The sequence below is a fragment of the Trachypithecus francoisi genome, unplaced genomic scaffold (assembly GCF_009764315.1).
Source record: "Trachypithecus francoisi isolate TF-2019V2 unplaced genomic scaffold, Tfra_2.0 Lachesis_group2, whole genome shotgun sequence".
Taxonomy (NCBI): domain Eukaryota; kingdom Metazoa; phylum Chordata; class Mammalia; order Primates; family Cercopithecidae; genus Trachypithecus; species Trachypithecus francoisi.
This window is the reverse complement of record NW_022681465.1, coordinates 110561808-110575622: the sequence shown is the minus strand read 5'-3', so window position 1 is coordinate 110575622 and position 13815 is coordinate 110561808. Positions and strand designations below refer to the sequence as shown.

Sequence of the window (13815 nt, the reverse complement as noted above, 5' to 3'; positions counted from 1 at the left end):
GAGAGTCACTTGATCCTGGGAGGCGAAGGTTGCAGTGAACTGAGATCACGCCACTTCACCCCTGCCTGGGTGACAGAGCAAGACCTCGTCTCAAAAAATAAATAAATGCATAAAATGAGGTCTTTCTAGACAATACTTGTTAATGAGACAGATGACTTTAGAGGAAACATTTTAAAAAGCCATCCCACAGAATGCCTCTTTATTCCTAGAGGACTTCCTGGCTCCTCAACTGCTTCTGATGATGTTTCTTCTTACCTCATAAAATAAAACAGTATACAGTAACCTTTTAATCAAAACACAGCATCATAGATGGAGACACAAAGCCTGATGTTGTAATTACTGTTTTTTATGAGCTGATACAAGTATTCTAGTGATGCTACTGTGCTGCTTAGCTACCCTGAACACATTACTTTCTCACTGTATTAATGGCATGTCATATTTTTACTGTTAAGTACTTATGTGTGAATAAGTGTAAGAAAATGTTTGCCTGCCAGTAGCATATAAATTCAGAGGCAGTAATGATGGTAATGCCAAACAACCACAGATATTCCACATGGGTGGCTGAGATAATGACATTTTTGCTTTCTTATGGTTCACTGTACACAAACTTTGTATAATGCAGAAAATAAATATTTTGTAAAATTACCTTCAGGCTGTGTGTATAAAAGATGTATATAATACATAAATGAATTTGGTGTTTCAACTTGGGTCCCATCCCCAAGATAACTTACTATATATATGCAAATATTCCAAAATAAGAAAAATTCTGAATCACGTCAGATCCCAAGCATTTCAGATAAGGCATACTTAACCTGTAACTCAAAATGTATTTTACCCATTAACCTGTTCTAGATGCTATTTCTTTTTTTTTTTTTTTTTTGGCATATATTGGCTTTATATGTACAGGTGTCAGTGACTATAAGACCTGGCTTTAAATTTAACCCTTTCCTCAATATTGGATGGGCCACATATATTCTGTAATATACGTATATAAGGTAACACAAGCCCTTTTGTCTCCCCTAGCTCCTTTTGCATATGAGAAAACATAAGCCATTTTGTGCCTTTTGCATCTTAAGCCATAGTCTATTTTACTATGTGGTTTCCCATCTGGTTACTTTTGGGAGTATCAGATGGTCTCATAAAAACAGTGGATTTTCCTGAAGCTTTTTGATTAATATCGAATGTGTTTATCATCTTTTAGCTGTGCGGTCAGAGAAGAAACGCCTTAGGAAGCCAAGCAAGTGGCTTTTGGAATACACAGAAGAATATGATCAGATATTTGCTCCTAAGAAAAAACAAAAGAAGGTACAGGAGCAGGTGCACAAGGTATGTTGCAAAATTTCGGCAAACTTTCACTGGTCCTTAGGAAACTACAATTTTATCTTCAGTGTCATACTTTACCTTCATAAAACAATAATTTATTTAACTGGGATCTTGTTTTTTATTCTTAGCTTCTAGCACAGTACTTAGGATTTAGTGATTATTCAGGAAATATATAAATGAGTCTACATATTGTATTTCTTTATGTATATATTTTTCCCTCTTTGCCTTCAAAGAATATTTAATGACTTAGGAATATTGTTATGATTTAATCTTAAGTAAATATATAGGATATAAAGTGAAATATATATAGTCTGACCCTGATTTCAAAAGTAAATATATCTTGTCTTATTTTTTAATTCAGTTTTTAAAAAATGCAGTATTTAAGAGACATTTTGACATTCTACCCCTACATAGTTTAATATATAGTTTAAAAATGGAGCATTTGCCGGGCGCGGTGGCTCACACCTGTAATCCCAGCACTTTGGGAGGCCGAGGTGGGCGGATCACAAGGTCAGGAGATCGAGACCATCCTGGCTAATATGGTGAAACCCCGTCTCTACTAAAAAAATACAAAAAATTAGCTGGGCATGGTGGTGGGCGCCTGTGGTCCCGAGCTGCTCGGAAGCCTGAGGCAGGAGAATGGCGGGAACTCGGGAGGCGGAGCTTGCAGTGAGCCAAGATCAGGCCACTGCACTCCAGCCTGGGCGACAGAACGAGACTCCATCTCACAAAAAAAAAAAAAAGCATTTTCCTTTATAATCAGTTTAACATATTTACATCTTATATAAGATCTGTTTATCTGACATCAACTGTCTTTCAAATTTCACCAGTTATCCCCTAACCTTTACCTTTGGATTATTCATACCAGGACTCAATCTAGGACTACTCATTGTAACTGGTTGTTATGGTTCTCAGATCACTTTGAATTCAGAATAATCCCTTTTTTCACGATCATGATCATGTCTATAAGAGAGTGACATGTAAAGTTATCTACTTTCTGTATTTGTGTAATTGCTTCCTCATAGGTGTCAGTTAGATTGTTTTCTCTATCTCCTGTTCTCTGTAAAGTGGAAGATAGAACCTATCAGTTTGATAGATTGAAGTTGAACATTTTTAGCTAGACTATATCAGAGATGATGATGTGTAATATAGAATTGCATACTAGAGGGTTAAAAAAAGGAATGTTTTATTCCCATCAGCCATTCCCTGAGTTTGTTCTTTCTTTTTTAAAATTGAGACAGCATCTTGCCCAAGCTGGAGTGCAGAGATGCATGAACACGGTTCACTACAGCCTTGACCTCCTGGGTTTAAGCAGTCCTTCCATCTCAGCCTCCTGAGTAGTTGGGACCACAGGTGCACACTACCACACCTGGCTAATTTTTAACAATTTTTTTGTAGAGGCAGTGTCTCGCTGTGTTGCCCTGGCTGATCTCGAATTCCTGGGCTCCAGTGATCTTTCTGCCTCAGCCTCCCAGAGTGTTGGGATTACAGGTGTGAGCCACCATGCTCAGCTTCCCTGATGGTTTTTTTGAAAACCCCAGTTGAAGATCTTTACCTATATCAATAATATTATTAGAGGTTACAAAATGAAGACTTTCAGATTTTATTACTTTCCCTATTTTTATTAACTGATAGTCTCTTTCATTAACTGGACTCTGTTATTGTCCTGAAATACTTGAAAGGCAGAATAAGTGCTTCTTTCTTTCCCATTAATTACCAATTGTAACATTAAAGAGTTTATTAGTAGTTGTTTTAATTGGAAACATTAGAGCAGTCTTTTTCCCCTGCTTTTGAATTATTGTTGTGGACTTATATTATAGCTTCAGTGTCTCAGTCAACTTCATTTAATTTTGATTAAAATATATATATAACAAATTTTATTATTTTATTCTTTTTTATTTATTTATTTATTTATTATTTTTTAATTTTTTTGAGATGGAGTCTCGCTCTGTCACCCAGGCTGGAGTGCAGTGGCGTGATCTCGGCTCACTGTAAGCTCCGTCTCCTGGGTTCACACCATTCTCCTGTCTCAGCCTCCCGAGTAGCTGGGACTACAGGTGCCCGCCACCATGCCTGGCTAATTTTTTTCATTTTTAGGTAGAGATGGGGTTTCACCGTGTTAGCCAGGGTGGTCTCGATCTCCTGACCTCGTGATCTGCCCACCTCGGCCTCCCAAAGTTCTGGGATTATAGGCACGAGCTACTGCGTCCGGCCTATTTTATCCTTTTTTTTTTTTGCAACAGAGTCTCACTCTGTCGCCCAGGCTGGAGTGCAGTGGTGCGATCTCTGCTCACTGCAAGCTCCGCCGCCTCCAGAGTTCATGCCATTCTCCTGTCTCAGCCTCCCTAGAAGCTGGGACTACAGGCGCCTGCCACCACGCCCGGCTAATTTTTTTGCATTTTTAGTAGAGACGGGGTTTCACCGTGTTCGCCAGGATGGTCTCGATCTCCTGACCTCATGATCCGTCCGCCTTGGCCTCCCAAAGTGCTGGGATTACAGGCGTGAGCCACCGCGCCCGGCCTATCCATTTTTAAGTGTACAGTTCAGTGGCGTGAAGCACAGTTACATTGTTGTGCAACCATCTCCACCATCCATCTCAATACTTTTTTTCATCTTTCCAAGCTAAAAGTCAATACCCACTAACCGATAACTCCCTTTTCTGCTCAGCCCCTGGCAATTGCCATTCTATTTTCTGTCTTAAGAATTTTCTTATTCTAGATACCTCATATACTTGAAATCATATGATATTTGTTCTTTGTGTCTAAGTAATTTCCCTTAGCATACATAATGTCTTCAAGGTTCATCCACTTTTTGTAGCCTTTGTCAGAATTTCATTCCTTTTAAAGTATGTTATTCTTTTTTACACTTAAATTACAACAGTTTTGGCCTGTGGACTCTATTTTTATTTTTTGTTCTTAGGTAAGTTCCCGCTGTGAAGAGGAAAGCCTACTAGCCCGAGGTCGATCTAGTGCTCAGAACAAGCAGGTGGACGAGAATTCTTTGATTTCAACCAAAGAAGAGCCTCCAGTTCTTGAAAGGGAGGCTCCGTTTTTGGAGGGCCCCTTGGCTCAGTCAGAACTTGGAGGTGGACATGCTGAGTTGCCGCAGCTGACCTTGTCTGTGCCTGTGGCTCCGGAAGTCTCTCCACGGCCTGCCCTTGAGTCTGAGGAATTGCTAGTTAAAACGCCAGGTAAGGTGGGGTTGGGGTCTCAGTATTTGAGCAGATATGATTAGAGGAAGCAGGAGATTTTAGTATGTTTTGATGTAAAGCCAACATTTTATCTGTATACAATAAACTATCCCCCTTTGTCCTGGGAAATACTTAAAATGATGGCTAATTAGATGTAGTTACTAACCACGAATTGTGGCACGCTATCAAGATGTATTTTTAATAAATATGCTCCTTGCTCCAGTGTTGCTCTTCATGATTGTTGATCAGCCACTGTGTAAATTAACAACCAGGATAACAGGGCTTCAAGAGGGGCGCTGCACATTAGTGGAAAAAGCATTATGCTTCAAGTGCTGGCTCCACCAATCCTTGTGTTACTTGGGAAGTTGTTTAATCTCTGAACTTGTTTCCTCATTTGTAAAATGGAGATCATAATGTATTAATGTATAATATGATATACCTGACAACATAGTAATTACCAGTTCATTAGAAGTTAATTACCAGTTACTTCTCACTTGATGATTCTTTATATATCACCTGGGGAGAGTTGGATCTAAACATATTGTCTCTAATTCATCTTGTAACTATTGAACATTATAGTCAGTCAAGGAATGGGAAGAATCCTCTTTTCTGTACCCCTTTAAATTTGGATGTAACTTTTTTACATTATCAACAGTAGCTTTTGATGTTACTACTTAAAGAAACGATTCCAATTGTGCTTAAACTAGTTGGGTATAATAAAAAAGATTTTTGAAAGAATAGTAAAGATAGTTATTTCAGTACCTACTACGTGCCAAACTCTATTAAGTCAGCTCTTTTATATAATTCTTGAGTGATCCTATGAACTGTCTTTTACCTATTGAATTTTATTTACTTAGGGGCAGAGCAGGAACTGTAATCTTGGTCCATTTATGACCATTATCCAAAGCTCTGTTTCACTCCACTTCTTATTTTGTCCTCACCAACAATCGGTTGCTATAGAGTTCTGTCCTTTTGATTTCTCCCTTAGTTATTTTGTGATTTAAAGTCACCACACACACATCCCTCACATTAGTTTGTGCTTGCATTGAGAACTATTTACTTGTTTTGTTTACTAATATTTTATAATAAATAAATTACCCTCCTGCCTCTTCCCATAAGATGATGGGGAAAACATCAAAAACATTGAGATTCATTTTGTGTGGTATACAGATTTTTAAAAAATTAACTTATGCCCGGTTTCTAAATCATCTAATGTAAAGATACATGCATTTCAGGAAATTATGAAAGTAAACGTCAAAGAAAACCAACTAAGAAACTTCTTGAATCCAATGATTTAGACCCTGGATTTATGCCCAAGAAGGGGGACCTTGGCCTTTCTAAAAAGGTATGTTATTTTTGTAAGTTGTAAAAGAAAGAAACTCAGGAAATGAGGAATTTTAAAAATGACATTTTGAGTAGTAGTTATAACATCGATGTACATACATACAGAAATTAGTGTGTGTGTCAGCAGGCATACATGATCTGAGAGTTCCTACATGAAAGACTGTTTTGCAGTTGTGTGATCATGTATGTATATAAACTGGTTTCAGGTTTCCTTTCCAAGTGAAAAGATTTTTTAAATGCATTGAAGATTAAGTTTGTGTTTGTTATGATTTCTTTTCTGGGTTCAAATCCTGTTTTCTACTAAACTACTATCTCAAGCACCACTAGTCTACTCTATCCTATTGCTGTGTTGTCGTAGCCCTTTTGTTTTTTTTTTTTTTGAGACAGGGTCTGATTCTGTCACCCAGGCTGGAGTGCAGCAGCATAATTTTGGCTCACTGTAATCTCTGCCTCCCAGGCTCCCCAGTTCATTTTTTGTATTTTTTTTGGTAGAGACAGAGTTTCAGTTTTTTTTTTTTTATTTATGTGATGAATACTTTTTGTGTTTTATTCAAGAAATCTAGTGTGATGGCTGGGCACAGTGGCTCACGTCTGTAATCTCAGCACTTTGGGAGGCCGAGGCGGGTGGATCACTTGAGGTCAGGAGTTGGAGACCAGCCTGGCCAACATCGTGAAACCCTGTCTCTACTAATAATACAAATATATATATATATATATCTGGGCGTTGTGGTACCTGCCTGTAATCCCAGCTATTCGGGAGGCTGAGACAGGAGAACTGCTGGAACCTGGGAGGCAGAGGTTGCAGTGAGCTGAGGTCACGCCACTGCACCCCAGCCTAGGTGACAGAGCAAGACTCTCTCTCTCTCAAAAAAAAAAAAAAAAAAAATTCCCTGATATTTATCCTCACCCTCTCTCAGATTCCCAGTCTCTTTGAAGTATTAATTATACTTAATAACTCTTTGTCACTGTTGAATTTTTACTTTTGGGGAGGGTGGTTGCCATTTAATTTGGGACCAGAGCAAGAGAAAATCAGAATTATTGGTTATGGCTAGCACCAAACTCTGGAGAAAAGTGTCCTCTTGTCTGTTTGGGAGTTTATCCTGCCATCTGACCCTACTTCATTGTTGAATTCCTGGTTACTCTGAGGTATATTTTGTCATAAGGCTAAAGCCATGATTCAGTTCCATTTTAGTTTACCAGGCACACCACCACCCTGTCTGCAGGTGGATTAATCAGTATGTCACAGGTGGATTAATCAGTATGTCAAACAATGAGAAATGATCTGTTCTGGTAGTGCTTTAAGGGTACTCTGGCTTAATGTATATCCACACTAGACTATATACACAAAGTAAGTTACTAGCATCTTAGTCATATCCTCTAAGAAGTTCTTTGGTCTTTTTCATTCTAAACAGAACAGTTTGATTTTTATTCATATGGTATGATTGTTGTGTGTGTGTGCGTGTGTATTTGTGTGTGTGCTGTTAATTTTTATTTTAAGTTATAAAATTGATTATAATAGAAATGAGAATATTTCCTGCATTATTCTCTGACTGTAGTTTGGGGAGCATTGTAATTATTTTGTTCCACAGCTTTTGGGTAACTGTTAAACAGTGAACTAATGTGTTATCTAAATAAAATGATTGCTATTTTTAAAAAAATTACAAAAATGTATTTTGTGGATTTGTCTAGGAGTCTCGTTTTGTTGAATTGGATACCTAACATTTGCCCATTCATTTTACTTGACATGGTTAGATTTCTGATATATACAGAACATGAGGAGAATTGCAGTCTTATGATTTATTAATATGATAAAATGAGCATTCAGAAATTCACAGCTGTATTTTATCTTGTTTAAGTTCCAAACATTAGGAACTCTACAGCAAGAATGGCCTTTATTATTTATTTATTTATTTGAGACAAAGTTTCGCTCTTGTTGTCCCGGCTGGAGTGCAATGGCTCATTCTCAGCTCACTGCAACCTCCACCTCCCAGGTTCAAGCGATTCTCCTACCCCAGCCTCCCCAATAGCTGGGATTACAGGGATGTGCCTCCATGCCTGGCTAATTTTTTATATTTTTAGTAGAGACAGGATTTCTCCATGGTAGTCAGACTGGTCTCGAACTCCCAACCTCAGGTGATCTGCCTGCCTCAGCCTCCCAAAGTGCTGGGATTACTGGTGTGAGCCACCGCGCCTGACCAGAATGGCCTTTATTATACTGACTTTTTGTAACCACTAAATGTTGTTTTACAGTTATGATGAAGAATATTATCATTCTTGTAGGAAAATACATTTGCTTGGGATGGAACTAATTCATACAAGTATTAGTAGTGGGTAAATAAAATGTTTGGCTCTTGATTAGACTCCTGATGTTGAGTATTTGTTTTGAGTTTTAATGTTGCTTTAATTTGGATTGATCTGAAGTCATTTTTGGTTGGCATGCCATTCAGTATTTCAGAACTGTTTAATATGCAGTTCACCAAGTAAACAGGTCTGTGTCATATCTAATAGCTGAGAATACAATTGTAGGAAGATGGATTATTTTTCTTTTTTCTTTTTTTTTTTTGAGACTTGCTCTGTCTCCCAGGCTGTAGTATAGTGGCGCGATCTTGGCTCAGGGCAACCTCTGCCTCCCGGGTTCAAACAATTCTCCTGCCTCAGCCTCCCTAGTAGCTAGGATTACAGGCGTGTGCCACTGTACCTAGCTAAATTTTATATTTTTAGTAGAAACGGGGTTTCACCATGTTGGCCGTGGTTGGCCAGGCTGGATTCAAATTCCTGACCTCAGGTGATCTGTTCTCCTCGGCCTCCCAAAGTGCTGAGATTACAGGCATGAGCCACTGCACTCGACCAGGAAGATGGATTTTAAGAACAGGGTGGACTGCCATAAAATTGAGCCTGTACATACCTCTTCTCTTTCTCCACTTCAGTCACGGAAAGCATTGTGTATCTAGTCTATATGTTGGAAATTTCTGGCAAGTCTTTATTTTTTCTTAAGGAGTATGTAGTGTTCACAGGTCTGTTGGAGCTTTTTTTTTTTTTTTTTTTTTTTTTTTTAAAAAAAGACGGAGTCTCGCTTTTGTTGCCCAGGCTGGAGTGCAATGGTGCGATCTTGGCTCACCGCAACCTCTGCCTCCCGAGTTCAAGCAATTCTCCTGCCTCAGCCTCCTGAGTAGCTGGGATTACAGGCATGTACCACCACCCCCGACTAATTTTGTATTTTTAGTAGTGATGGGGTTTCTCCATGTTGGTCAGGTTGGTCTTGAACTCCTAACCTCAGGTGATCCACCCTAGCCTCCCAAAGTGCTAGTATTACAGGTGTGAGCCACCGTGCCCAGTCTATTGGAGCATTTTAAAATCTGATTTCCTTTCCCCCTGAAGTTTCTGTTCAACCCTTTACTATGGTCACGTTCATGTTTTTAATTCCTAAAACAAGTCAAAATTCAATATCCGTGGCAGCTGACAATTCAGACTTTGGCATATAAAATAAAGGGTTTATTTTTTCATTCCTCTGTAAATGGTGTTGTTTTCACTTATTTGTAGTGCTATGAAGCTGGTCACCTGGAGAATGGCATAACTGAATCTTGTGCCACATCTTATTCAAAAGATTTTGGTGGAGGTGAGTATTTTTGAGATTTAAAAAGTGTAATGCAGTAGTAAGTTTGAAGCGCTTTGTCTGTTAACCATAAAAATTGTTACATGTGTAAACCAGACCAGTGAGGTACACGTTTTAAAACTGGTTTGTCCAAAATCCGCTTCGTCAAACAGATAAAATATTCATAAATTGAACATCTACCAGGGCTTTTAGTAGGAATGCTACCTGTAATCTTGCTAAAGCGTTACAGAGAGTTAGGTTATTATCTATAGTATTCCTGTTTTATAGAAGAAATGTGAAGATGAGCAAAGAGTATCATGGGAATATTATATTTCATGTGGCCTATGATTATTAAATTTTCTAACAAGTAAATCTAGCAATATGTTAGCTTATTTTAGCCATGTGGCAATTGTAATCCCATAGGTTGCTCAATTTGCTTGTAAGATTTAAAAATAAGCTGCTTTCGAAATAATATCAGGCCGATCATGGTGGCCCACAACTGCAATTCAGCGCTTTGGGAGGCCAAGATAAGGTAACACTTGAGGCCAGGTGTTCCATCCAGACCAGGCTTGGCACTTAGTGAGACCCTGTCTCTATCTACAATTAAAAAAAAAATTAGCTGGGCATGGTGGTGTATTTCTATAGTCACAGCTACTTGTTAAGCTGATGTGGGAAGATCCCTTGAGCCCAAGAGGTTGAGGCGACAGTAAGCTGTTGCTCACACCAGCCACTGTAGCCTGGGCAACAGTGAGAGACCATGTCTCTTAAAATAATAGTAGTAATAATGACATCAGCTCTTTTCCTGTATTTTTATATTTCATTTTTGAAATAAAACCTACAACATGAACTTTATCCATTATAAATTTTGTGTAAGTGTTCCAGCTTATGAGAATTTCAGACCTTTCTGTTGTACTCATATTATATCTTCTTTTAGTGTTAGGCTGCAAGCAGTTTTGATGACAGAGCTTCTCCAACTCAATCAGGCAGTCAAAAAAGAGCTCATTGAGGCAGTCTTCAAAACTCCACCTTTCATATTGTTAACTAGCATAAATATCCTAGAATGTTTTATAAAATATCTCTTAGATTCCCCTTGATGTTTCTATAACACTGTTGAAATGTGTTTAATGGAAAGTGCAGGAGGGACTAGAAGAATTTCTCTCTCTCTCTTTTTTTTTGGTTTGAGACAGAGTCTGGCTGTGTCGCCCAGGCTGGAGAACAGTGGTGTGATCTTGGCTCACTGTAGTCTCTGCCTCCTGGGTTCAAGCAATTTTCCTGCCTCAGCCTCCTGAGTAGCTGGGACTATAAGTGCATTCCAGTACACCTGGCTAATTTGTTTTGTATTTTTAGTAGAGATGGGGTTTCACCATGTTGGCCAGGATGGTCTCGATCTCCTGACCTCATGATCCTCCCGCCTCGGCCTCCCAAAGTGCTGGTATTACAGGCATGAGCCACTGTGCCCTGTGCCGGGCCTCAGCTCTCTATCTTAATCCTTTTTTTTTCTTTTTCTTTTTTTTTGAGATAGAGTTTCGCTCTTGTTATCCAGTCTGGAGTACGGTAGCGCGATCTCGGCTCACTGCAACCTCTACCTCCTGGTTTCAAGTGATTCTCCTGCCTCAGCCTCCTGAGTAGCTGAGATTACAGGCATGCACCACCATGCCTGGCTAATTCTGTATTTTTAGTAGAGACAGGATTTCACCATGTTGGCCAGGATGGTCTCGATCTCCTGACCTCATGTGATCTGCCGACCTCAGCCTCCCAAAGTGCTGGGATTACAGGCTTGAGCCACAGTGCCCGGCCCTTAATCCATAAATCATATAGTGATTTATATTATTGTCTCCAATCTCGAAGTCTAGGGAGTGGTATCTTTTCATGACTAGTAAAAAGCATTTCTCTTTCATCTATAGGATTTAATTCCTTTGAGGAACTATAAGATTTGTCATTTCAATCATATAATTTAAAATTTCTGTAATAACCTGTACACTTATTATTTAATCTATATGAGGGAGAAGTTACATATATGTAGCCATTTCCCATCTAGTTATGTCATCATGAGTTAGTCTTAATTCTTATTTCCCCCGTTTTCCTAATCCACAAAGCTAGAAAATTCAATGAGTTTTAAGGTTGGTTTTTATTCTATTAATAAGAGATTTTGGACATGTGTGTTATTAGCCAGCAAATAACACCTATTTTCCTGTCATAGGCACTTCCAAGATATTTGACAGACCAAGGAAGCGAAAACGACAGAGGCATGCTGCAGCCAAGATGCAGTGTAAAAAAGTGAAAAATGATGACTCGTCAAAAGAGATTCCAAGCTTAGAGGTAATACTCAGTTCTTGATCTTTTCACCTTCTACAGAGAAGCTACTTTTCACACCAGAGGCCACACCCCTCTTTCCATTGAGTTTTCTTAAGAATGCTGTTCTACTGAAATGGCTGATGGCCATAAGGAATCTTAGAGGAAAAGTAGAGCCTTATCCTAATAATAAGGCAAGGCATGTATTGCAACTGTCAATATGGTCTTTTTAAAAGATCATCACATCCTATGCTGTAGATGTCCAATCAGGTATATAATAGTTTCATCGTTAAGTAAACTTGTAAAACCAGAGAGCACAATATCAAGTCAATATATGATCTGAAGGAACTTAGATACTGCCCTATAAAAGTTGAGACTGGCCAGGCGCCGCGGCTCATTCCTGTAATCCCAACACTTTGGGAGGCCGAGGTGGGAAGATAACTTAAGGTTGAGAGTTCGAGACCAGCCTGGCCAACATGGTGAAACCTCATCTCTACTAACAATATAGAAATTAGCTGAGTGTGGTGGCGTGCGCCTGTAATTCCAGCTAATCAGACAGAGGCACAAGAATCACTTGAACCCTTGAGGCAGAGGTTGCAGTGAGCCGAAATCATGCCGCTGTACTCCAGCCGGGTGACAGAGTGAAACTCTGTTTTAAAAGAAAAAAATTAAGACTGCTGGCTGGGTGTTGTGGTGGCTCATGCCACTCAGCTCTTTCGGAGGCTAAGGTGGGAGGATCATTTGAGAACAGGATTTCGAGACCAACCTGGGAAATACAGTGAGACCTTGACTCTAATTGAAAAAAAAAAAAAGCAAATTGAGAGTGCTGTGATTAGCGGGGAGATTTACTTGCTTATTTCTTGAGACCATCAGCTACTTAATCTTAGGACAATTTTTATCAATATCGGCCTTCAGGAAACAAAAGATTTAAAACCATTTACTTGCAAAGCATCAGTGCAATCATTGATAGTATCTCTGGGTTTCCAACTCAAGTTAAAAGAGAGAAGTCAGGTCAGCATCACACATTATGATGCAGAATGTTTCTTTCCAGGACAATTTGAATAGAATGCCCAAGAGGGGCATTATTTAGGAAACACTGATCTTGGAAGGACAAATAAGTAATCAAATAAACTTAAGAATGTTTTCTCTCCCTTAGTGAAACCTTAAAATGGAACAGCTCAGAAAGTTCCAGTGGAACAGACAGCCTCAGAGCAGTTAGTGGCAGGGCATGAGGCGCCCACTACCCGCCCAATCACAGCAGGGTTAGAACTAACATTGCATGCAGTCCGCCTGAGTGATTGGCTGAACATCTGTAAGTGCTTAATGGCTAGACAAATAGCAGCCCAGAGGGAGGGGGTCAAATGGAAGAGACATCATTAATACAGATGTGGGAAATTATTTTTTCTTTGCAAGGGAGAACTAATGCCTCACAGGACGGCCGCAAGCCCCAAGGAGACTGTTGAGGAAGGTGTGGAACATGATTCTGGGATGCCTGCCTCTAAAAAGATGCAGGGTGAACGCGGTGGAGGAGCTGCACTCAAGGAGAATGTTTGTCAGGTAGAGAAATGTTTGCCAACTTGTGTTTTCATTGCATGTTCATCTTTAAAGGGAAACCCACTCCATCTCTTTATGATGGTTTCTTGGTAGAATAACAATGCTTTTGGATGATCCCAGTGGAGTCACTTTCTTTAAGGATTTGACCCTTTTTTTCTCCCCACAAAGAAAGATACTTGGAGAAATAGTTTAGTGTTGGTGAACCACCTGCCCTTAAGGCCCATGAAGGAATATATGCCGTGAAACAAGTCTGAGATGGAATATGCGAATCTCTGGTTGCTTATTCAAATATAATTCTCCAGTACTTCTCATGGTGTCAGAATCTTTGGGTTTGTAAGGAACTTTTCAAGGGTAATTCTAGCTTTGAGATATTTTTCCTTTAATGTGATGACTTTAGAAAGCCTACCACCTATATTGTTTTATTTATTTAATAAATATTTATACAGTATTTACTGTGTATGAAGTATTTTTCCAAGCACTTTGTAAATATTACATTATTTAGTCATCCTAATAATCTCAT

General features: G+C 39.1%; 1 protein-coding gene across 10 annotated transcripts in view; it reads left to right on the top strand.

The window, feature by feature from the left end:
- NSD1 (nuclear receptor binding SET domain protein 1) overlaps positions 1 to 13815 on the top strand; it is a 178076-nt gene that overhangs the window by 110255 nt on the left and 54006 nt on the right. For all 10 annotated transcript variants that reach the window (XM_033180036.1, XM_033180029.1, XM_033180037.1 and 7 more), the window contains 6 exons: positions 1202 to 1326; positions 4243 to 4513; positions 5749 to 5858; positions 9398 to 9473; positions 11650 to 11768; positions 13155 to 13298. In XM_033180036.1, the coding sequence (XP_033035927.1) occupies positions 1202 to 1326; positions 4243 to 4513; positions 5749 to 5858; positions 9398 to 9473; positions 11650 to 11768; positions 13155 to 13298 (845 nt within the window). The remainder of the gene's footprint in view (positions 1 to 1201; positions 1327 to 4242; positions 4514 to 5748; positions 5859 to 9397; positions 9474 to 11649; positions 11769 to 13154; positions 13299 to 13815) is intronic.